The 25,547-nt window shown below is 55.6% G+C and overlaps 1 protein-coding gene across 1 annotated transcript in view; it reads right to left on the reverse strand.

The window, feature by feature from the left end:
• Positions 1 to 16,482, reverse strand: part of UNC5A (unc-5 netrin receptor A) — a 59,951-nt gene extending 43,469 nt beyond the window's left edge. Inside the window, 1 exon segment of the mRNA XM_027606667.2 lies at positions 16,204 to 16,482. Coding sequence (XP_027462468.1) covers positions 16,204 to 16,273 — 70 coding nt within the window. The 5' untranslated portion in view covers positions 16,274 to 16,482.
• Positions 16,483 to 25,547: the final 9,065 nt, after the last annotated feature.

Genomic DNA, 25,547 nt, shown 5'->3' on the forward strand with positions numbered 1-25,547 from the left:
TTAGCATTAGGATGTGGAGACACTGGGACCCTCATGCATTGCTGTTGGGAACATCAAATGGTGCAGTTGCTGAGGAAAACAATTTGGTGTTTCCTCAAAAAAATGAAGCCTAGAATTATCATATGACCCAGCAACTCCACTCCTAGGTATATACCGAGGAGAACTGAAAACAGGTGTTTAAACAAATACTCACAGTGAGTGTTCAAAGCAGCATTATTCACTGTAGCCAAAAAGTGGAAACAACCCAAATGCATGATAATGGATAAACGAAATGTGGTCTATCCATACAATGGAGTATTATTTGGCCATAAAGAGGAATGATGTACTGATACATGCCACAGCATGGATCCACCTGGAAAACACTGCACTCAGTGAAAGAAGCCAGACACAAAAGGCCTCATGTCCAATTCCATTTACATGAAAAATACTCAGAATAGGCCACTGCACAGGGACAGACAGTGGGCTGGTGATGGCCAGGGGCTGGGGGGAAGGGGGGATGGGAAGTGGCTGCTAATGGGGTAAACCCCTTGGGGTGAAGAAAATCTTTTGGAACTAAAAAAGATGTGACGGTTGTACAACATTGTGAACATACTAAATGCCACTAAATAGTGTACTTTAAGATGGTTAATTCTTTGTGACGGGAGTTCACTCCAATTAAAAAATACATGTATGCATATATGTATATATGTATCAAAGCACTTGAGGAGGGAATGAATCTCAATTTCACTGGACTTTTACAGGCTAGTATTTGGTCCGGGGAGGTGGTGGGAGCAGCAGGCTCTGAGACTACAGGCCTGTCTTGCCTTCTCCTCGCACCCTCCCCGACTCCCTGCCCTTTCCCTGCCCCTGCCTCAGGATCAGCTCCAAGACAGCCCAGGCCCGGGTCATTCTGGATCACTGGCTCCATTTCACAATGAGGCAGAGGTGCACATCTGGCCTGGGGCTCCCGCTCTCCTGGGACCCCGACCCCCTGACACCCAGGCTAGAGCAGGGTCTAGCCACTCCAGACCTGGGCTCTCCCAGGCCACACCCCCGCCTCCTAGCCATCTTCCTTACCCCTGTTGGCCTCATCAGATCTGCTTCAGCAATTGTGTGCCTTTCTGGTAGACAAGGGGGAGCCTACAGCATCAACGAACACAGAGATAAGTCATTCTGCTTTCTCTTCTCCTAATTCCACATGTCCCTGTGCCCAGACCACAACGGACTGCTTAGTAACCAAGTTCATTCCCCGCTTCAGGCTGCTGCACCCACACTGCGGGCCCTGCCTGTCATTCAGGACTCAGCTCACACGTCACCTCCTCAGACAGGTCTGACCATCCAGTCTAACCAGCAGCCAACATACCTGCATGAGCTCACGCATGGTCACGCGGTCATGTGGCCTCTGCCTGCCTTCCAACTCCTGAAGAACATTCCTCATTATCTGAATCTCCTGGTTTATGGTCATCTCCCACTGGAACGCAAGTTCCTCGAGGTAGGCACAGTTCCTGCCTTGCTCACTGTGTCTTCATAGTGCGGCCTGGCACCCAGGAGGTGCTCTATCAAAATTCCTAATGACAGGTGCGCCCCCACCTTCACCTCGCCCTGACCCGCAGCCCATCCTCTCCACTTCCCTCACAAGCTCTCTGGGGCCCTGGGCCTTCTGCGCCACCCCCTTCCACAGATGGCACGCAAAGGGGCTGGGGCTGCAGCCTGGCTCTGCAGGTGTGACTCTGGGTGGTCATTTCACCTCTGAGCCCACCTGCAGAGAGCTTCCGTGCAAGTGCTTTGCACTCAACAATCAAGCTTGTCCTGCCCCTGCTCCCTTTGCTCAGGCTCCGCCTCTGAAGAATCCACCAGAACCTGAGCCTTTTCTGGCTCTGATATCCTTGCACCCCAGCTCGACAGTTTCTGCGTGTCCTCTGTGTCCTGGCACCACTCTTCCCTATTCTCTAATGCTGGTTCTGTGCTTCCAAGCATAGGTCCCAAGCGGCTCCTGCTGGTCTCCTCCTGGCTCAGGTCCTCCAGGCCTCATGTGCGAGCTCCTTCCCCACCTGCAGCCTCCCTTGCGGCTGCCTCCCAGCCCTGCTCCAAACTTGAAACTCTCTCGGCTTCCTCTGCTCTCTTTGGTCTGCCTCTGGCTTCCTCCGAAACTTCTCCCAAATTTTCCTTTTCCATGTCAATGGTAGCCATCCCCAGTCGCTCCTTAGAATGGGATCTGAGCTCACGGTGCCCATGACCAGCTCCTTATGAACGGGCCTTTCATTCTCCACTTCCCCCCTTCACCGCATCTCCAAGTGCCAGTCCTGGCTTTCCAACGGTCGTTTAGACGTTTCCGCCTGACCTTCTGCCGCTGCCTCAGAATGAACAGGTGAAATCCAAGGCCCCAAACGCAGGCTCTTCAAGCTGGAAGGGAGGGAAGGGTCAGGAACAGGCCTGCCTCATGGCAAGCACTGTGTGGGAGGTGCAGAATGCAGCCTTGTGTGCATGGACAGTGGGGTGCACACCTGCCAAGGTGACAGCCTGGTCCCGGCTCCTGGCCGCCCAGGAAAATGGGCTCTTAGTGCCCAAATCTGGCTCTTCAAGGGAAGCCTGAGATCTGGATGTTTTGTGTGTGAATTCTCTATTTTTTAGAATGTTGTATCTGCCACCTGGGGCTTGAATGCTCTGCACACTGCCACCTCTGGGTGTGTGCCTTGCCAACTGCATCGTGTTTTCCTCCTGAGATCCCGTGCCAGGCCCCTTTCAGGTGCAGGTACCAAAACCCAACCCACTGGTATCAGCCTACACAGGAAGTTCTTGGCTCATGGGATTGACAGAAGAGTGCAGGGACCCGAGTCTCTAGGGCCTTGGGGCCACCAGGTCAATCTTCCCTGGTGTTCGTCTCTGATTTCCCTATGTACTGGCCTCACTCCCCTCACCAGACAGGCTCTCTCCACACAAGGGGGAAAGTAGCTGCCACTGGCCCAACATCCCCACCTGCATCTTCACAGCTGCCAACCCCAGAGGCAGAGAAGGCAACTTCTCCACCTCCACGTGGGAAAAGCCATGAGGAGCATCCCGACTAGTGATGTGGCCACTCGGAACCAATCGCAGAGCCCAGGATGTGCACCAGGATTTGCCCATGACTGACAGTCCCAACAGGACCACACGGTGTTGGGGAGGAGGTCACCTAAGGAAGGGTAGAGGAGCTGTGCTCATGAGAACAGGTGTTGAATACTCAAAACCACAGGCACCAGAGAACCACAACATCTCCTGCGATGGGGTCAATTCGCCAGAAAGCCCAGTTCCCAAAGGGCCCGAAACTTCCCAAGGGCAATAAGTAAGGGTGGGGCTGCGAGTAGAGTCCAAGCCTTTATTCCTGGAGCCCCAGCCTTTCCCCTTCACCACGGAGCCTCACCAAGGCCACCTGCCTCCCCGCCATGGTCTCCTTGAGAGGCCCCAACAGGACCTGTTTCAATAGCCTCCCCCCAACCCCCACCCCCCCAGATGGGGGGCTCACTGCCTGCTAAGACCACCCGTATCGCCGCCTGTTAGGAAGGTCTTTCTCAGCCTCCTATGTCTCCCACCTGCTGGTCCTGACCCTACCCTGTGGGGCTACACAGAACAAAGCAAACCCACCTTCCCTCCTGCCTTCAGTGCCTTAAATTAGATAGTACAACCCCATCCCACCCAGGCCTTTGAGGACTTTTCTCTTAGGACATGACCTTAAGTCTGTTGGTTACCCATTGGCCAGAGGCAGGTTCTGTTGCTTATGGCCCAAGTGGCCAGACAGATGGCCATGCTCTGGAGAGGGCCCAGCATGGTGCAGGTCCCTGGCTGGAGCCCATGGCACTGTGCAGCCTTCTTGCTCTCTCGGCTTCCCTCCCGTCTGTTACACAGCTCCCAATCCATTTTCTCTTTCTGACATCACTTCCCCTGGCTCAAGAGCTCTGAATCATGTTTGCCTCTTCCCGGTCCCTTGCCCCCCACATGTAACATCCAGAGCTCCTCCTTTCAAATGTCTCCCACATCCATCTCTTTTACTCCATCCCTGCTGCTTGCTCCCTGGGAAGGGGGGGCCTCATTATTTCCTGCCTGGATGACCGCCACAGCCTCCCGGCTGGTCTCCTTGCCTCCAGCCTCTCCCAGCTCCCATCCATCCTCCATGCGCTGCCAGATTAATCTTCCTTAAACACCACTCACCTCCTGTCACTCCCCAGCTCGACGATGTAGCCAGCCCTACCACTGGTTGGTCCCCCACAGGCCCTGTCTGCCCCAGCTGGGCTGTGCCTCCTTGCTCCCCTGTACACACACTGTCACCAGGGAAGGCCTGTGCCCTCCCCCATCCCTTCGTTGTCTGGCCCCATCCCACCACCTGCCAAGGCCCCAAGGGGAGTCCCTTTCTTCTGGTCCTGGGGCCCCCAGAACTCAAGGGCAGAGGATGGGGGGCAGCCAGGAAAAGCCCCAAAGCCACAGTCCGTCCAGTCTGCACGCAGGTTACCCCTGCCTGGCCCACCTAGGCTCTCAAATGTCGCTGTGGCCCCTGCAACCCCTCTGCTGTGCTGCTCATCCTTAGGCCTCCAGGCTGTGAGGAGTCATACCTGGCCAAGTCACTGGGGGGTGAGTCATCCTTCACCATGTCAACCTTCTTTCTCAAACCTTCCCACAAAAGCTCGTCCCCCAGAATAAGCATCTTCCCAAGAATCCAGACCTGCAGGGTCTTGCCCTTGAGGCTCTCTGCCATATCTGTCAACCAAGGACCTGGGGTTCCACTTCCCCACACTTCAGGGGTGTGGCCCCAGAGGGAGGCCCAAAGTGTCCCCATAGCATGAGCAGCACCTCCCATGTACGGAGCATTCACCGTGGGCCTGGCACGGAGCTAAGCTACCCCGTGAATGTACTACCATTCCATTGAGACCCACCCAATCTGAGCTCAGGTCCAGCTGCGGCTTGTGGGGAAACACCGAAGCCACATGGTGCAGGAGGGGGCTTGGAGGAGGAAGATCAGGAAAGGGCAGGCCTGCTGCTGGGGGGCTCTGTGAAGCTGGCTTTCCCGCCCCGTGGAATACCTCATTTACTCCTTGTAACCCTATGAGGTAGGAACCTTTCAGTATCTATATTTTCTGGGTGAGGAAACTGAGGCACAGAGAACTGAAGTCACCTGCCTAAGGTCACCCAGTTTAAGATTCTAAGCTACACCATCACACCTGCAGAGTCCTGGCTCTTGGTGGCTCTCGTGCCTCAGGGATTCCCCACCCTCAGCCCACCAAAGATCCTGGTGTTCAGAAGGAGCAGCAGCCCCCCAAGCCTAGGGAGATCAATGGATCCTACAGGCCAACGCCTAAGGAGACTGTCACTCCCTTCCTGTGACCGCTTCTTCAGAGGACCAGGGTGACCAGGGAACAGCAGTGTGCTACAGCCAGCTTGCCTCTGCTAAAGAGAGCCCATCACTGGGGCACCTGGGTGGCTCGGTCGGTTAAGCATCCAACTCTTGATTTTGGCTCAGCTCATGGTCTCAGGGTCATGGGATCCAGCCCCAAGTCAGGCTCCCCACTCAGTGGGAGTTGCTTTCTCCCTCTCCCTCTGCCCCTCCCCCTGCTCACGTGTGCTCTCTCTCTAAAATAAATAAATAAATCTAAAAAGAGAGAGAGAGAGAGAGAGAGAGAGGGCCCCCTCATTAAAATTTCTAGAATTTTGCAAGCCAGTTGACATCACGTTGGTAGCTTAAAATAGGCCATAGTGGGAGTATTTACACCATAGAAATTGGCAAATCAGTCCTCCAGCTCTCCCAGAGTGCCAAGTGTTAGCAGCACATCACTGCTGGGGAGGGAATGCTGACCACCCTCAGAAGGGCATCCTGGCCTGTGGGTGGTGGGCTTCATGCAATTCACACAAAGACAGGCCCCCGAGTAGAGCCAGGGATCTAAAGGGAAAGGGGTCTTGAGAGGAATGAGTGGGTCTCAAAAATGGACCTCTGGCTGTGTGATCCCAAAGGATGTGGAGAAAGAAGGTCTCTAGAATAGTGTTAGGGAAGCCCTGAGACATCTGGTAGGCTCAGACTTAGACCAGACATGACCAACTTGGAAAGATGGCCCCAAACCAAGTACAAAACCACTGACAAGAGACATGGAGTGGAGAAGCATGCAGGGAAGGCTGAGCTCAGGTCCAGCTGCGGCTTGCGGGGAAACGCCAAAGCCACATGGTGCAGGAGGGGGCTTGGAGGTGGAAGAGCAGGAAAGGGCAGGCCTGCTGTCTGGGGGGCTCTGCGAAGCCGGCCTTCCCGCCCCACCATTTTGCAGCTGAGGACACTGAACTGGAGGAGCAGGACATACTCTAGTAAGAAAGCACTGAAGATCAAGAAGGCACGATCAGAGAGGCCAAGTGGTTGTTTGGAATGAATGAGTTCAGGTCTTTGGGGCCAGACAGATCCCACCCCAGGTGCTGGCAGGGGGACCTCATACTGACCTCCAAGAACGTAGGAGTGGGAGCGGTCATGGGGCAGGAGATGCATGAGCGGCAGTTTAGTTTTCAGAAGAGGCGGCAAGTTGGATTCGGTGAATGCATCAGGATTCTTCAAGTGCAAGCAACAAAATCCATTCTCACAAATTTAAGCGAAAAAGGGAAAATACTGGCAAGAAAATGGGTCGTTGAGAGAAGGGACAAAAGGTTTAAAAGCAGGCGCTGAAAGGAACCAGGACTGGGGAAATGACTGGGGAAATGACTGTCTCATCGGGCCCTGCTGCTGAGATTAGGGGCCCCCCAAAATCCCCACTAAGGCTATATCTAAAAGGGGAGAGGGCATGGAGTCCTAGTGGGACCAGGCATGGAAGCTGGACAAATACAAAACCCAACAAATGTCCACTGAAGGGCCACAGCCTGATGACCCAATGCAAACCCGAGGCAAGATTCCAGTGGACCTTCTCTGTCAGTTACAGGTAAGCAAGGAAGGTAGGGCCACACAGAGACATACCGGGACTCCCGCAGACCCTTCCCTCCAGACCAGCGTCCCTTATTAGAGAGTTACTGTTCTGGTAGGTCAGGGCCAGACTGGAAATTTCAGCCCGGCACCTGATAAAATATCTCAGGATCTGCAAATGGAGATACATGAACCAGATGACAGCACATTTAAGGGAATGCAAAACCTGTTGAATGGCTGGCACTGTTTTCTAACACTGCTGATTAAATAGGTAAGGCCAATCCAAACTTGGGTCTTTACCTCTGAGCCTCAAGCTGTGTCCTTGGTGCTCTTCAGCATTCTTATTAAATACTTGGGCAACCTATGTTGATGGCACACTGGTTAAACCTGGGAACAATGTGCCAATCTCTTCTGGGTGGACAAGCTGTGAGTGGTGGCAAACAGGACAGTGGCATAGGCAGTTTGGCTGTGGGGACTGGCTCACATGGCACAGCACCTGAGTTGGCCCAATGAGGAAGGACCAGGACATTTCTTGGATGGCTGAGGGAAGAGATGCTCCCTCGTTCCCCTGGACTGGGCCTGCAAGAATGTACCCTGGTAAGTTGTGGCAGCCACCTTGGGACTGTGAGGAGAGAGAGGCTGTCGGAGAGTGGTGCCAACCCCCGAAGAGCAGAGATGAGGCATGAATCCTGGTTACACGGTTCCCCCTGGATCCAGCCATGCCTGAAGCTAGCATACCCCCGGTCTTGCAGTTACACGTGCCAATAAATCCCTTTTTGCTTAAGTCACTTTGGGTTGGGTTTCCCAATATTTGCAATGGATACCCTTAATATCCTTTGCTAGTTCATGCCAGGGCATTGTATCACAGTGGGATGAGCTGGGACTGACATCCAGAGGCAGGTAACAAGGATGTGGGGGACAGAGAAGGGGCTTGGAACCAAGCTACATGAGGAACAGCTGAAAGGACTGGAGGCGCCCAGTCTGGAAAGAGCAGATGGGGCTGGGTAGGGGCCCTGTCTCAAATAACTGAAAAGGGGAAAGCCATTCAGCGTGGCCCCAAGCGCCATTTGGGGGAGCTTACTGGGAAGGATTCCTCCTCATTCTAAGAAAGTGGCTTTGAACAGTCCCAGCTACCTGAAGATGTGCGGTTGGGGGCAAGTTGGAAAGCCAACACCCAGGGGTTTTATATTCAAAATCCTGTGGCCTGGACAGCCCTGCCTAGATTTAGGAAGCACCCAAGATGGGGTCAGGAGGCAGGATATAGAGGGGGCAATGAGCTTTGAGCGATGAGGGATTAGCCCAAGACCACACAGAGAATTAAGGTCCCCTTTCTCCCATAGTCTTTCATGTCCATGGGGAACCAGACAAGGCCCTGACAGTAAATGACCACATGGGACAGTGTTCTGCTCCCCACGGTGTGGGAACGGGTAGGGAAGGGGGTCAGGCTAAGCAGTAACAAGGTTCCAGCCCTGCCACTTCTCTGAGCCTCAGGGTCTTCATCTAATAAATGGGACTAACTTCACCTATCTTGTGGGTTGTCCTGAGGTTCTGATCAGATGATGCAGGCAGAGCCCAGCATGGGCCATGATTACTACCATCACGAAGTTAATTAAGAATAAAAAATGTAACAGTTTACAGCCAAGAAGTCTCCTCCTCTCCCCGCCCCAGGCCTCTCTCCTAGCAGAAGTAGGATGAGTTTTGGAGTCAAAGACCTGGACTGGAACTCCAGCCCAGCCTAGTTCGGCCTGGACTGCAGGAAGCCGTGCCCTTCCTCATCTGTAAAATGGGACCGACGGCGGCGGCGGCGGCGGCGGCGGCGGCGGCGCATTCAAAGCCCCAGGCCTACAGGAGGTGCTCACGGAGCGCGGCGTTCTCCTCCTTTCCGCAGCGCGGTCAGCGGAGGTGCTCTGGTTGTCCTACGCACACCACACCGCCCGCCAGTGGGGCCCCCCGGCCAGCCACGTCTCCGGGGCCCGGGGAGGGCGGTGGGGGCGGCGGCGCAGCTGGGCGCGAGAACCGAGGCGCAGTGGAGCTGCCGAGCCGCGGTGCCCGGAGGCTGGACGCTTTCTCCCCGGGCGGCAGCCGAGCGCTCAGCCAGGAACTTGTTAACAGGCCCGGAACAAAGAGCCGCTAATCCGGCGGGCGGCCGCGGGCGGGCTGGCGGGCGGAGGCATCCCGCCCCTTCCCCGGCCCCTGCCCCTGCCCGTTCCCCGCGCGGCCGCCGAGTTCACGGCGCGCTCCGCACCGGCGCTGAGCGGGGGCGGGGCCGCGGGCAGGACGCACCCCGAGGGCGCCCTTCCCCAGAGCCCGGGTGGGCAAGCCAGCTAATTGCTAATCCCCTGGGCTGGGGCTCCCATTGGCTCCGGCCCCTGCCGCCCGTCGGCCGCTAACGTGCCCCGCAGCCCGCGCCTAGCCCGGGACCCCGCCCGGCAAGCTACCTGAACAAGCCGGCCACGGAGTGGCGATGGTTTTTTGGAAGCAGGGCAGGCTCCCGTCACGCGGGGACTCTAAGGAAGCACTCTTACCTGCCCGTGCCTGGCACCCTTTTTTTCAGGGAGGAGTGAGAGGGCTGGAAAGATGCAGGCGGGTGGGGTGCCGGGGATGGGGGGGCACCCAGCAGCCCCTCAACTCCATCTGGTCTCTGCCCCAATTAGGAGGGGGTAGGTTCTCACTCCGGGTGTACTCCCTGCAGGCTCTCTGCTGGACGTGCTGGGTGGGGCAGTGGGGGGGGGTAGGGGGGTCCCACCTGCTCTCCTGGCTGGGGAGGTACAGGGCAGAGGTGGGATGCAGGGTCCAGGGCTCCCTACCCAAGGGCCCTGCAGTTGTAGCTTCAGCTCAGTCAGTCTAGACTGGACTCCCCTCCCCAAATCTCAGCCACATATTTGCCTGGAGCTCAAGGTGACCCTGAGCCTTCCAGATGGACAGAGCTTTGACATCCAGGTGTGGCGAGGGTCCTAGCTCTGGGGGACTCACCCATCAGGGCACTGGCCCTTGGTACTCTCTTCAGGGGCCCCTCCCCCATCTAAGTGGGACCTAAAACCTGCCCCTTTGTGACCTACCCTGGGGATGAGCAGCTGCCACTCAGGCCTCTCCAGATTTCTGAGTCTCTCCCTCTTCCCCCTCTCAAACAGGCCTGGGATGGGCTTGTCTACAACCACACCTGGAGAAGGGAAGGAGCTTGGGCAAAAGAGAGAAAAACCGCCAGTCAAAATGCAGGCCTCCCCTCAGGCCGCTGCCCTCCCACCTGGACCTGCACCCTCTCCCACAAAGACGGCACCAAGGACACTCCCAAAGTGAGGACAAAACAGTGCCCTCTGCTGTATCCATCATCGTCAATTGCTAACTAACATTTATTGAGTGCCTACTGTGTGCCAGGACTATGACACACTAATGACATGCATTAGTCTATCTAATCCACACAGCAACCCTGTGAGCTAGGTCCTCTCAGCACTCCACTTTATAGACAAGAAAACCGAAGTGCAGGGAAAAGCTAGATCACCAGCTAGGACTAGGGTGGGGCACAGGGGGTGCCAAGTGCACAAAATTTAAGGAGGCTGACCCTGTGCTCGTACAACTTAATTTCCACACCCTGAGCACCCTTGCCTCACCCTAGTCCAAGTCCTAGTCCAAACCCAGACTCCGGACCTGGCCGACTCAACCATTCCACCACCTCATCAACGTGCCTGGGATTCTGGCTCCCAAGGGCCAAAGGCTGCTTGTGGCTTCTGACATCAGTGTCCGGGAAGAGGGTGGGCCTCAGGCACTGGCACTCTGACCTTCTTGGGGCCCTAAGAAGGCCTGTTTTTGCTATTAGGGGTGCTCACCGGCTAAAGCAGGGCCCTGTTTCCTCCCAAGGCAGCGTCCCTGTGCACCAGCCTCTGCTCCAACAGTCATCAAGTCCAATGCTTAGTATACAAAGAGGCAAACAGCCCAGAGATGTTAGGTGACTTGTCCAAGATCACAAAGCAATCAAATGGCAGAGCTGGGACTAGAATTTAGTCCCATCAAGGGCCCCCACCCCTTCTTCTGCCATGTTCTGTGTCAGAACTGATCATCAGCACATGGTTCCAGGACAAGCTAACCCCAAGTCATCATCTTCATAGAACCCCAAACAAAGTTCTTTGCACACTGGAGGAATCAAGTGTCTTGAGTCAGGCCCGAGTCCCTGCAAGGGGGTGGTGTGTGTACAGATTGGAAGGGGGGTGTTTACTTCTAACAACTAAAAGCATGACTCCTTCCTGGGATTCCTGCCTGGGGCTGGAGCAGCAACAAATGTTTTTCTCTCTTCTCTCTGGGCTCGGGCCCTGATCACCTCAAGACTCTAGCTCTGTCCTAACTCATGCCCCTTCAATGCCAGGGAAAATGGACGAAGGAAATAAATAGCTTATAGCTGTCTGCTCCATGTTGGGTTCCAGCCTGGGCCCTCTGTGTTGCCCATCATCTCCTTACTATAACCTCAGGAAGCAGAAACGACCCTATTCTAAAAATGTGGGAACAGGCTGGGGAGTAAAAATTACTTGTCCAAGGTCAGGTGGCTTAGACTGAAACCCAGGCCTGTCTGTCTTCAAAGCCTCTGCCCTTTCTATACTGCCTGATAGGAAGAAGGGGCTGAGGCTCCCCAGAAGGCAGGAGGACCTGTCAATGCCATTCCCACGGGAGCAGACAAGAGGAGTGAAGGGGTGGACCAGTAGAACTGATCACAGGAAGCTAAGCTCCCTTTTGGACGGTGAGGATGGTTGGGGCTCAGGGGCGACTTTCCTGGTGCTTAGTCTCAGGAACCAGGAGTCCCAATGGGTTCTGCACAGAGCAGCCCAAGTCTTGGTGTCAATTCCATTCCTGAGGATAGGGGTGGGGCCTGAGGAAGAGGCCACCAGGACAGATTGTCAGGGACAGGATGGGCAATGCCATGGCTCCATGCCCCTCAGCCCCACCTTCCAGGGGCTTGAGTCCACAGGCTGGGGCCCAAAATGACATTATTTGCCTGACAAGACACTGATCTGGGAACATCTATGCCTGGGAGGGGTGGGGATGACCAGGGAGGTTCCTACTCAGTAGCCCTGCACATAAAACCTGTACGAAGGACCCACAAACATGCATGATCACATGAGCTGGTCTGCCATCTGTGTGAGGGTCTAAGGCACAGCCACCCCACGGTGGGGCTTTAACTTGCTCCTTCCTACCTTGGACAGGAGCCACTTCCAGCCTCCCCAGAGTGAAGCAGTCTTTGTTCAGGAACAGGGATGGGGAGGGCTGCCAAGGGGGGCAGAGTAAACTTCTGTCCCCCTCCCTAGCCATAGCAGCCCTCCCAACCTAGCCAGGGAACCCAAACACAAGTGGAGGATAAAAAGAGAAAAAATACGCACTTGACTGACCATGACTCGGAGCACGTTAGGGGCTAAGAGCAGGGTCACGGTGCTGCAGACAATGGCAATGCTCGTAGGAAGCACCGGCATGAACGAAGAGGCAGCTCGGGCCTGGCAGTTGCCCCAGGCCCCATCTACCTCTCCAGGGCTGAGAAATCTGTCCCGTAGGCCACTCAAAGCTCAGCAATGTGCCATGGCCCTGGGAGGAGTTGGGGAGGCCTCTTGGAGGGAGCTGCGTTGAAGCTGGGGGCTGAGATAAGCAGAACAGCTGGGACTGGCAAAAGCGGGGAGTGGGGGTGGGAGTGGGGGGCTTGGCCTAGGTCTGGACAGAGCCAAAGATGCTGGCTATAGGGTGGCGAGTGTGGCTGGCGGGGCCGGGGACACCGGGTTCTGCAAGGCAAGGGAGCTTGGGCAGAAGCCAGAGCTTGTCTGGGGGTGTGGATGCCCAGCCCACCAGCAGTTAAACCCAAGTCCCAGTGGATCAGCCCAGTCATGTGTGGTGATGCAGGTGTTTCCCTCAGGGCCCCCGGGCTCGGGGCTGGACTTCACCTTCAGGCACTGGGGAGCCACAGAAGGCTTTTTAGTGGGGTTCCAGCCTGGATACCAGGGACATTAATCAAAGTAGAGGAGGCAAAGAAAGGGGATGAGTGGGGGTGGCTACTGCACTGGTCCAGGTGGGGAAGGTGAGGGAGAAAGGGGCTGGGGGGGCAGGGGTGGTGACAAAGGAAGGGAGGGACACAAGCAATGTCACAAGTAGAACTGAGCTGGAGGACCTGGTGACAGATTAGACATGAAGCGTGAAGGAGAAGGGAGAGCCAAGAGAGACTGCAAGGTTTCCGGCCCCGGGCTGGAGGACTGGGGGGAGCGGAAAGGCGAGGAGGGGCCGCAGGAGAGGGTTGGCCTGGCTAGAGCAGGCTCAGGCGTGCATGTATGTGAACACATGTGCTCCCAGGCAGCCGCCGAGCCCAGCCCCGCGGCCTCTGTGTGGAGCAGGGGCCCCCCCGCCCCAGGCTGGAGGCAGCTCCTGCCTTTGAGACTACAATGGCTTGTGTCTGCAGGCCTGGGGCCCAGGCAGCCCCAGGCAGGACGACGTTACGGACGACAGGAGGGCTCCTGGCCCCGCGCTGAGGCCAGAGCCGGCTGCTCTGAGGAACCCGCCGTGGCTCCTGGCTGGGGGTTTGGAACCTGCACCAATGCCAATCCCCAGCTTCCTGAGGGAAGCCCCTCCCAACGTGGGCAAGGGGAAACGGGCAGGCCCATCAGAGGACCAGCCCTCTCCTGGGGACACCCAGGGGGCCCTGAAGTCCAGCTCAACCCATCCCCAAGGCAAAGGGAGAGCAGGGTATCTCTTAGCCCTAAAGAATTAAGACATCCTTCCCCTAACCAACTGCTCTAGTCCAGGGGCGAGGGATGGACAGAGGGGTCCAGGACCAGGTCTGAAGATGGGGGTGGGGCCTGAGGATGAGACCCCCAGGACAGATTGCTGGGGTCAGGATGGGCAATACCACAGCTTAGTGCCCCTCAGCACCACCTTCCAGGAGAGCCAGCCTCATGGACCCCTCTCCCTAGGAGGGCAGAGATCTGTGGGACGGGGCAACCAACAGGTGTGAGCGGCCCACAGGGGCGGGGAGGCAGGGGCCAGCTGTGTGGCTGGGTATGAAAGGGAAAAAGCCGTGGGACAGTGTGTGTGTGGGGGGGGGGTGAGTGTGCTGAAGGGACAGGCTTTTGTGTGAGGCGGTGACAGAGGGTGGGCCCTCGGCCCGGGGTGTAGGAGGCTGCAGTCCTGCCGGCCCTGACGCCCTCTGCCGCCCGACTGGCCGTCCCTCCCTCAGCCACACACACACACACACACACACACACACACACACACACACACGTTCTTCACTGGCTGCCGTTGCCGAGGGGATGATGGGTGGTGTGGGAGGAGGTGCGGGAGGAGCTGGGGTCATCTCAGGGCCAGCCTGCCTGGGCACGTGTGCCCAGAGCCTGTGCGGGACGGCAGTAGGGGGCCCCGGACAAGGAGAAGGGCCCCTGCATGCCCTTCAGAGGCTCCTCCCACAGGCCTGGGAGTGGGTGCCCGGAGGCCGCCTCGGCTCCAGGGCGGCCCTGCGGCACTGGTGCCCACCTGCTAGCTCCCCGGGCAAACCGTGGACCAGGCCCCAACAGGTGCCCCAGCAACCCGGGACGCAGGTCCCCTACTCCATGACCTTCCAAGGAATCTATGTGGCACCCCCCAGATGGCACCCGGACTCACCAGCACCCATCACCCCCTTATCCTACCCACACAGGCTCACCTGTGCAACTGCTCACAACCACCACACAAGCGCATCGGGCCACACACACAGCAAGGGTGCACACACAGCCAGCCCCCGTCGTCACCAGGGCACGCATGCCAACCCACAGCCCTCACACGTGCTCACGTGGGCAACATGCAGATATGGCCACACAGCCTTCTCACACACAGCCGACTCAGTAAACATTTCCTGGGCGCCTACTTGGTATCTGGCAACACCTCCCCTGTGTGAAGAGCATGAACACCCCCAGTTCACCATGATCAGCTCACCCACCCTGCACCCCCTGAGGGTTGTACACACAACCCGAACACGGATATGTGTGCAATATGAACACACACCCAGCAGCAGTGCAGCCTCCCAGCTCAATCAGGATTAAAACGGGAGGTCATGGGGCAGGAGGGTTTGTTAAAGTGAGGATTTGGTGGGGGTTGATGGGGTGTTGGAAAACGGATGGGGTCGAGCAGAGGGAGGACTGAGGGGGCAGACTGGGGAGGGCAGCCAGGCAGAATGGGTGCAGAATGTGCTACGCAGAGACCCTTTAAAGAAACAGCCATCAGCCTCAATCATCAGGCTGGTCTCAGCTCTCACTCATTGATCTCCAATCAGTCTGGATTCACATCTCAGGAACCCCAACACTCCCTTCTGACCCCTAGGATTAACAATGGCCTGGCCAGGCTGGGAGGTGTCCCCCAGGTTCTCAGGGCAGCAAGAATCAAGAATTGCTAGGGTGAGCCTCATGCCCCCTTGATCACACAAATGACCCCCCCATACACACATAAGCTCAGCTCTGCTAAGTACATGGATGGGGTGGGGGGCGGAGATCAGGAGGCCCTAACAACTCAGCCTAGGTGGAAGCTCAGGGAGAGCAGACAAAGGATGCAGGGGAACTCCCCCCACCCCAAGGGAGGTGGGCTGAGAGCTTAGTTACCAAGCAGGTTAGGGTGGCCAACGGGACATGAAGGGAGGAGGAAGGGCGGTGCAATGAAAGGGAGAAGGGAAAGCGGCGGCGGCCCCATGGTACACAACTCTGGCCCCCCACGCACCAAGGAGGCTGGGAGCCACAGCCCTGGCCAGGGGCCACGGGCCTTTGACTGTGCGGGCTGCAAGGGCTGGGGGCTGGTGTATGCGCCTCCACGCCTGAGTGTGTGCGTGTGCGAGCGTGTGGCGGGGACAGAGGAGGACACTGTGTTCTGGACGTGGGCAGAGGCCAGGTGCCAAGTCGGAATTGTGAGTAGCTGTTTGGGTCAGATGCTACCGGAAGAGGCAGGTATCTTAAGCCCCCTCCTCATTTTCCTGGGCACTGGGATGTGGTCAAAATCCTCTAATCTGTGACCCTCAAAGTCAGGCTCCCCCGGGCGTTGATTCAAACCCCTGACTCTGCTCTGGGGCCGGGCAACCAGCAAACTTCCCCCGCCCGGAGGCGTGGAGCGTTTACACTCGCCAGCCCCGCGCGCTGACAGCTGCTCCAGCACTTGGCAGAACCCAGGCTTCCGGGGAAGCGCGCGGGGAAGCTGCGCAGCAGCAAGAGGCGGCCCCCGCGTCCCGCCTCGCAAAGTTTGGCCTCCGGGGGCTTCCAGCCGGGTCCGCCAGCACGGGTCAGGGACCCCCAGAGCAGCGAGCGTTCGCGCGCACAGTCCCCCGCAAGCCTCCCCAGAGCGCGCGCGTGACTCACCCGAGCCGTGGAGCCAGGTGGTGAGGACTATGCCCAGGAGCGCTGGCCACAGGCCGGGCCGGACGGCCATGGCCGCGGGCGGGCGGGCGAGCTAGCTGGCCGGCCGGGCGCGGGGCCCCGCGGGCGGGAGGGCGGCTTTCAGCGCCTCAGCCCAGAGCCCCAGCCCGGGGCGCCCCCGGGGCCCATGCCAGCGGACTGCGCTGCCTCCGGGCGGCCGGCTGCGGGGCGCACGCGGCGCGTGGCTCCCCTGGGCACCGGGAGCACAGCAATGCAGCCGGGGCGGAGCGCAGCGCCAGCCGCGCGGCGCACCGAGCCAGCCGCCGCGCGGAGCCCGCAGCCGGGGAGCGGGCCGGCGGGCGCCGCAAAACCCGGACTGGAGCAGCGGAGCGGGGCGGTGGCAGGGCGGGGCGGGGGAAGGAGGGAGGGGCCGGGCCGCCCCACGCAGCGCGCGCGAGCCACCCCCAGCTCCGGGGATCCCTCCCGGCGATGCCCGAGGCTCCCCCGGGGAGGGGTTGGGGTGGTGGGCGGGGAGGCCTCCCACCGCCCCGCTTGGTCTCCAGGGACAGGGCCTGGAGTCCGAAACCCGGAGTGGATCGGTTCTCCGGATCCGGGCTCTCCCAGGCCCGCCAGCCCGCGTACAGGTGGCCCGGGAGGGGCCCAGGGCTGCGGCGACCCCGGCGCGGAGCCAGTCTGCAGAGAACGGCCTGGGGCAGGGGTGCCCGGGGCAGGTTCCGCTGCAGTCCTCTCCCCCCACCCCACCCCACTCCCCGCCTCCCGGCAGTGCTCCGAGGCCGTCAGCGTGCTGCGGTACGCCACCAGCCCGCGGCTTGGATAGGGGACTGCGGGAGAGCGCCCGGCTCCGGCCCTCGCGCAGAGGCGCTCGGGCAGGCCAGACTCAGGGCCACCCGTAGTCCCAGCCGTGTAGCCTGGTGGACCTCAGTGTGACCCAAGATTTCTCTAACCCCGTGGCGCCTTTAGCTTAAGGAAAACAAACCCCAGGGCACAGCGTGTCTAACTGGGCGCGCGGTGTTTGCGCCCTGAGCGCGCACGACGCCAGAGATGTGGCGTGAAGGACTGAGCCGGGCTTTGTAAGCTGTGGAGACCCGGGGTAGGGTCTAGGCGCCTCCACCTTCTAGCTCTGTGACCTTGGGCAAGTCACGTCGTCTCCCGGAGCCTCCGGCAATGACCGCTGCTGGAGTCTCCTGCTCCCCACCCCCATTCCCTAATCTGGTTAAAGTAAACAGAGGGTTGCCTTGAAGGAGAAAGGAAATGACAAACGCGCAACATGTACACAGGGCGAATGCTCAGAAAAAGAGAGGGTCCTACTCTGGGTCTGGAGAGGGATGAGAAGGGTGAGGGCAGGGTCGCAAACTAAACCGCCTACAGGGACCAGTCCATAATATAAATTGGTGCTGCCCGCTGCGTGATACAATAATGGTCTGTGCTTCCACAAAGAGATATGAGCTCTCCTATATTTCTTGAAACCACGAGGCCCTCTCTCGGTCTGTCTTTTGTTTCCCACTTTTGATAGAGAAGGGTTGTGAGAAATGTTTTGCTTTTCTCTTAACTGGTATAAGAGCCATCAGCCATACACTTGTATGGACGCTGGGCTTCAGCGCCAGGGAGGCAACGCAGCGCCGGAAACTGGGGGGCATAGGATCCCATTGCAGGGGGCAACTGGCTCTTCTACTCCAGGTGCCAGTTGGTGTCGAACTGGGGCCCAGTATGGCCATATCGTCCAAATTTCCAAGAGAAGCCATTGTATGAGAAATCTTGGGATTTAAAATTTTTAACTAAAACATAATTTTTATTTTCTTTTATTTTTTTTACCTCATGGGAGCCCCAATGAAAATGTCCACAAATGTCCAACAGCTTCCAGTTTTTGAACTCTGCTTTGGTGATTGCTTGTATGTAGGCTGTGTCTACCTGATCTACCCAACTGGAGTGTGTGTGTGTGTGTGTGTGTGTGTGTGTGTGTGTTGCCAGGAACAGCGTATGCCCAGGCTGCTCCTTCAGACACTATGCCTCACTGCGTTCCGAGGGAAGAGGTGGGTAGGAGAGGTGAAACCTTACTAGGTCCATCATTTGGGGTGCCTGGTAGAAGAGAGATAGTTAGGAACTGGGGTTTAGGCACTGAAAAGAATGAACTACTGGGATTGGGGGCTGGGATATAAGATATCATAATGGTCTCTGCTGGACTCTGCTATGTCCTTGCCTACATTTATAATTTGATCCTCACACGCAATCCTGTTAAATGAACATTATCATCCCCATTATACAGATGAGGTAACTGAGACTTAGGGAAGGGAAGTGCCTTATGTCCAGGGCCAACCTTATTCAATGTTTACGGGGCTAGCTAAGATTGGTCCTAGGGGGGCTTTGATTTCAATGTCCATGCTCCTTACATTTCCTCTTCCTGCAGTTTTTGCTCTGGGATTAGAATTTGGGAATAAGGCTTGGGGAACAAGAAAGGAAAGGTTCTCAATCTCTCTTCAGTTCTCTGCTGTGTTCACTTCGCTGGCCTCCTTCAGCTAGAGTAGAATGATCTGTGTAGCAGTCAGGATAGATTAGATTATGTCATGGTAACAAACAGTCCCCAAATCTCAGTGGCTTCCATCAACAAAGATTTATTTCTCATTTGTTCATCATGGGTCTACTGCTCCAGATTATCCTCCATTGAGGACCCAGGCTGACAAAACAACCACTCTCTGGAACATCGTTGGTCAGTGGGACAGAGGAAAAGAGAGCTCTGGGGGTATACCCACCAGCAATCAATGGCTCAGCCCTGAAGTGACACATACCACTTCCACTGACAATTCATTGGCCAGAACCAGCCTCATGGCCCCATCCAAAGGGCCAAGAAGTGCACTTCTCCTCCATGCCAGCAGCTGAAATATGAGGAAAGAGGAAAGTAGCATTAATGATGACCACTGCCTCAAAGCCCAGCATGATTGGGCCCCTGCCTACCTCTGCGACCCTGCTTAGGCCCTAGCCATGGTGGCCTCCCTTCTGTTTCTCCAGCATCCAAGCTCATCCCCACCTCTGGACCCTCCCATTTGCTTTTCTTCCTGGGACACTCTGTCCCCAGATCTTCACATGGTTGGTTCCTTTTAGCCACTCAGGCCTCGGCTCAGCGGTCCCCTTCCAACTGGTACTCAGGGCATGTCAGGAAAAGGAGCAGGGATGCCCTTGCAGAGATGGAGCATAAATGTCTCACCTGAATTCTGCTTAAGAATCCAGGTTGGAAGGCTGCCAGGAAGTGCTTGTCTCAGGCTCAAAGGTAGATGGTCAGATAGGAGGGCTCCTAACATCTTTAACCTTCTTTGCCTTTGAGCCTCAGACTCAAAGGGAGGGAGAGGCCAGACCCTGCCTAGGCTGGACCCTCCAACGAGTGTCTGTGGCCCCCTTGCAATATCCCAGTGACTGTGCATAGGTTTCACCTCCCACTGCTCTGCTGGCCAGGGATTTCTCCTCACTAGGCAGCAAGAATCTGCCCCTCATTGGATTCACATTCTGGGGCCTCCTCAAACCTGTCTCCCCCTGCCCCCATGTTCATTTCTGTTATTCAGAAGACTCTTACTTTTTTTTTTTTTTTTTTTTTTACTTCAGAAGACAAAGTCTGGGTCTATCATGAATTTTCTCCCTTTAGACCAAATAGTTCTGCTTCTGTTACTGGCATAGCAACAGAGCCCTGGGGCCCTATCCTTGCCACCCTGGCTCCCTACTGCAAGTGCTCCCCACCAAGGCTGCTCCTCTGAAGGCATCTCTTGGAGGGAATTGGCACATCTCCTGCCCATGTGGCCTGATGCATTAGTAAGGTCCCAATCAGCTGTTGGTGCCCACTGGATGGGGGGCCCTCTAAGCCTATGGTGAGGCCATCACTGACTTGGAGATGTACCAGAAGGTCCTGTGATGCTGGATAAGATGCACATCTTCAGGCCCTGCCCATCCTGATTCGGATTCAGTATCTCTGGGGACGTGTCTAGGAATCTGTGTTTTTACCACCCCTTCTGGCTCCCTCCCAGCTATTTCTACTGGTGCCAGTGGTCTGAAGACTCCACTTTGGGCAACACTGCCTGGTGTCTTTGCCATAGGCACTGCCAACAGCTGGATGTTCCCCATCCACCCTTGGGACACTGGCTTTCTGAATTTAAGTGCAGAGACTTCAGTTCATCCCAGTTCTATTCCATTGTGTTACATCTAATCCCTCTTTCCTATATGGAGCCCTCTCAGGATGTGGAAGCTGTCGGGCAGAGTACTTGCTATTTTCTTCAGCTTCCTGTCATTCCCAGATGAGATTGGAAGCCATAGATTCTTTCAACCAAGTCCATCATAAACAGGTTGCTGAGGGCAGGACCAAGGAGAGAGCCTAGTGGCTCCCCTCCAGACTACCTTGTCAGTTGCACTAGGGCAATAAATCAATATCTCTTTCATCCACTCAGGAAACCTCTGGCCACACCATCCTTCAGCTCACATTTCACTGCTACACCCACAAAATAAACAGACCCTACAGAGCCCCAGATTCATGAGCTTTGTCCTAATCTACCAGGCCAATAACTGACACAAGAAATTAGTTCGGCGGGCTGGACTTGCTCTTGGTGACCCCACATTGGCTCTTTATAGTCCCTGCCTTGATCCAAGCATCCCTATTTGCCCACTGCTCAGCATCCAGCTTCGGTCTTCTGGAAGCAGCTGCTTCCCGTCTTTCCTTCGAGGAATCACCCTTCCCCACCATCAGTGTATGAGATTCATGTGGGGGTACCCCACCCCAGTTCCAGAGGACAGCACATGCTTCAGGCCTAACCACTCGGCATCCACTATTTCTTGAACCACAGTGATTCACTTAGAGATGGACATATGACCCAAACCAAGTGCTCAGGCTCTTTTCTGGGATTTGTGTTAGAACTAAGGAGAGAAAGAATTTCTTTTTTTGCTGAACTTGGAGCAGAAAAAGAGGAGATCCTGGAGCTGCCACCATGAGGAGCACATGCCTGAGACTGAGCCTGGGCAGGAAGAGCTGAGCCTGGAGAAGAGAGACACTGAATATTGGTTCATCATTCAAGCCCCCTGGGTCCAGCCACTCCTGAAGCTGCCAGATACACCCCTGGTTTTTCAGTTACATGAGCCAATAGATTCCTTTTTTTATTGTTTAAGCCCATTTGGGTTTCTGTCATGTGTACTTTAAAAAATGATACAGAATCATCTTTTATAAAAATCTGTTCTTGGGCCTTGCCCAAGATGGAACAAGCATTTATTAATGCCTACTCTTTGCAAGGCTTAATGCCACCCAGTTGGGGAAACTACAGCCTGTGGGAGAAGACATAGATGTCTTCCCACTTGTAAGTTAGGGTGGCATGAGAGCCAGGTCATAAGACAAGTGAAGAATGTGTGGAGGTTAAAAGGGAAAGAGGACTAGAAATGAGCCTCTTCAGAGGACCCCCAGCAATATCTGGACCAGTCTCTTCCTCACACAGAACTCCAACATCCACCCATCCCTGAATGCAACACACACACACACACACACACACACACACACACACACACACACAGAGCATGGTAGCACCCACTCAGTCTGCTCCTAACTCAAGTGCACTTCCCACACCCAAATCTCACACACGTGCATGCCCAGCAACTGAACACGATCAATAAAAACACGTTTCCCATATGTATTTACATACACGTGGAAACACTTCCACATATCCCCACTTCCTTCCTGCACCAACTATTGCACTCTCCATGCTGCCCTATGCTACGGAGAACTTTGTGCCTGAGCCTCTCCTGTGCTGTGGACATCTCCTTGTCTTGGCGCCTCCAGAACCAAGGACAGGCCCAACATTTCTTGAGATCTCACTTTGTGCCCAGCACAGGACTAAGGTCCTTAACTGGTTTATCTTTTTTTTTTTTTTTACGATTTATTTATTTATTTGACAGAGAGAGATAGCGAGGGAGAGAGCACAAGCAGGGGGAGTGGGAGAGGGAGAAGCAGTCTCCCCGCTGAACAAGGAGCCCAACGCAGGGCTCAATCCCAGGACCCTGGGATCATGACCTGAGCGAAAGGCAGACGCTTAACTGACTAAGCCACCCAGGCGCCCCTTAACTGGTTTATCTTTTTCAATTCTCACAACTGTTTATGAAGTAGATGCTATTATCATCCCCATTGTATAGATAGAAAAACTAAGGCAGAGAGAGGGGATGCAACTTGCCTAAAGCCACTCAGCTTGTAAGAGGCAGGATTTAAACCTAGAAGATGCCCCAGAAATTTTTGCTGAGTGATTGAAAGAATGTTCAGTTTAACAAATGGTTTTATTAGAGATGGATATGCTATCACACACATACAACACCCACACACACACAAACTCAGAAACACGCACAGAGAAACATACATACCCAGAGACAGCCTTCCCCGCTCCAGGAGCTCCATGGCGTCCCAGATTCTGAGGGGCTACATAGCCCCCATTTCTGGTTTCCTTAGTCAGGTTTGGTGGTGAGATGTTCCCTGCTGAAGGGCCTGTTGAAGAGGAGGGGGCGGGGAAGCATCCCGAAGGGGCAGGAGGAGCTGAGGAGGCAGCGGAGGACAGGATTGGACCAAGCAGAAGCCTGGCACCGTGCCCTCTGCAGATGACCTGATGAGCATTTTGCAGAGTTAATTTCATTAGCATCTCTGGGAGATGAACAATTAGCAAGATGCTCTGATGCCTTTAAAAGCTTAAGAGAGGGAGAAGGATGCCTCCTTGGCTTCCCCACCAAACCACAGCACCCCTCCTCCTCACTTTTTCTCTATGCTCCCTTCATCATGCTCCCTCCATCTCCCATCCACTGTCATCCCATCTTCCCCTCTGCTACCATCATACCTTCACAGAGTCATGTCTACCACCACCCCACCCCACCCAAGCCACCTCACCCCACTCCTCGGCTACTACGACGGCCCCTCCTTCCCTTTTCCAGCCTCCCATCTGCCCCTTACCAGCCCTGTGCTGGACCACTGCCCACAGTGCATCGATTGGTCCCCTGTGTTCTGATCACTCAGACACGCAGGGCTGGGGCTTGGCACGGGTCCAGGCCTCCAAAGTGGCGCAGCTACTCTATGGCACCCACCGAGGGCAGGGCCAGGTAGGAGGTCTCTGTGTTTGATTGATTTTGCGACCAGGCCCTTGGCAACTCCCAGACAGGGTTCCAACCCTTGACAGCTTGGAACTCCCATTCCAATTCCAGGGCTGGTCTGGTGGACAGGGCTGAAGTAACCTTCTGCCTCCTCTCCTAGTGCCTGGCATATTGAGTACCCAGGACTTGGGGGAGGTTGGGGCTCCCCGAAGGGAGGCCCAGGTTAGTGTGGGGGGCATCTGTAGCTCTATTGAACAGATGGAAAATGGGACTCCAGACTCCTTGGATCAGTGTTTGTCCCGGACTCCATCTGCATGATCCTGGTCTTGAGGACACATTCCTCATTTTGCCTTATCTAAGTGCTAGGTCTGTGGGAGGAGTTCTGGCCCAGCTTCCAGCCTCCCCCAGCCTCCTTTAGGGGGCCCCGGGGCAGTCTGATATAGGAAGGTCCTGCTGGCCAGGACCCTAGCCTATCTGGGTTGAGATTCCAAGTTCTCTCGGACTAGGTGGAGGCTCCAGATAGACCCCCTCTCAAACTAGATGGTCCCTGATGGTTCTAAACTCCCTTCCATCCCTAGTCCCCCAGTCAGTGCTTCAGAATCCCTGGGATCTTACTAAAACCTGGATTCCTAGACTCCTTCCCAGCCTACTATAGGATCTCCAGCCCTTGAGACTGGGAAACGTGGTGCACAACATCAGGGGTCACAGACCTCTGGAGCCAGAAACTCTTGCTCTACATCATGAATTCTCAACAGGGGCAGTGTGACCCCCCAAGGGGGTAGAAACTTTTCTTTGGGGGTGGTGGTAGGTAGAAAAAAAAAAGACTCTCTATATAAAGCACAGATCTATATACAGTACATAAGGAGATATATAGTGTATCTGTGGTATACAATTCAGAGAGGGGGCGATTCAGAATAAAATGTCTGCAAAGGCTCTTTATGGGGGTGATAGTGAAAAATAGGTTGAGAAACTGCTCACCACCAAAAGATTCTAAGAAGCATAAAAGCATGACACGCACCTCACACTCCACACCTGGACACGCACACACATACCCAGGGACATGCACACACACACACACACACACACACACACCCTAGCACACCCTACACACAAATGCATCAAAAGTCCTCTCTCACACATATGCAAATATACACACTCCTGTCTTCACCCTCCCACACAGACATCAGGAGGCTCCAATAACACTGCATTAGTGAAGAGAAGACTAGGTTGGGATTTTAATAAGCTTTCAAATAAATAAATATATAAAAACCCCTTTACCAGAGCCTTGATGCGTCTTATTAATGTGACATCGCTGGCCTCACACTTCTTGAGAACAGAGGAGCCCTGTGTCCTCTTCATGGATGTGGGCGTGTTTCCGAGACGGCGCACGTTCTGTTCATGGCTGTGAAGGGGAATGTGTGTGCCTCTGTGTGGCGTGCTAAATGTGGGGTGCTGTGGGTGACAGGTCAGGGAGGAGTGTGTGTGCGTGCATGCCCATGAGGGTGATCTGGAGTTGTTAGCCAGACACAGTCAATTTCCAGAGAAGTCAGTCTCTAAATTCTCTCTGTTCATCATTGTATGGCTTACCTTTGCTAATATGTAGTGCATGAGCCATAAAGACACACTGAAGAAATGAATGAATACATGAATGTAATTTTACAAGGCATCTTGACCTTTGTCCTCTTCATGAAGCCTCATGTCCTAGGTAACACTGTGCTCGTTTTACAGATGACAAAAACCCCGGCTCGGAAAATCAAGGGCAGCACCTGCACCATCACCATCCAGTGAGTGGTGGATGACCACATGTCTCCCAGTCCCCAGGCTACCCTGCGGACACTTGGCGACCCAAGTGGGGTGGCCCAGGCTGACTTCTCTGTCTCATCACGCCCAGGTCACTTGCAGGAGGGCTGCAGAAGAGGGGCCGTGTTGGAATCCAGCACCCACAGCAAGACCCTCCAGAGAGGTCCCTAACAATCCCTGCCCACCTTTCCCTCCCCTCCTCCCTTGTGCCACCAGACCCCAGGCCCCCAGAGCCCACTGCTCCTGTCCCTTGAGGGCCAGCTGAAGCTAGCGCTGAGCAGATGGGTGATGTTCACCCAGCGTGGCAGTTGTGACTCAGTCCCCCTGGGGGTTGGTACATACTGTGTGCCAAGGTTAATTAAACTGGTAATTAGAAGGAGAGATGCTTAATCTATCTGGTTAATAAAACAACCCCCCTTGTGAGAGCGTGCGGACGCTGTCAC

This window comes from Zalophus californianus, chromosome 5, assembly GCF_009762305.2.
Source record: "Zalophus californianus isolate mZalCal1 chromosome 5, mZalCal1.pri.v2, whole genome shotgun sequence".
Lineage (NCBI taxonomy): Eukaryota > Metazoa > Chordata > Mammalia > Carnivora > Otariidae > Zalophus > Zalophus californianus.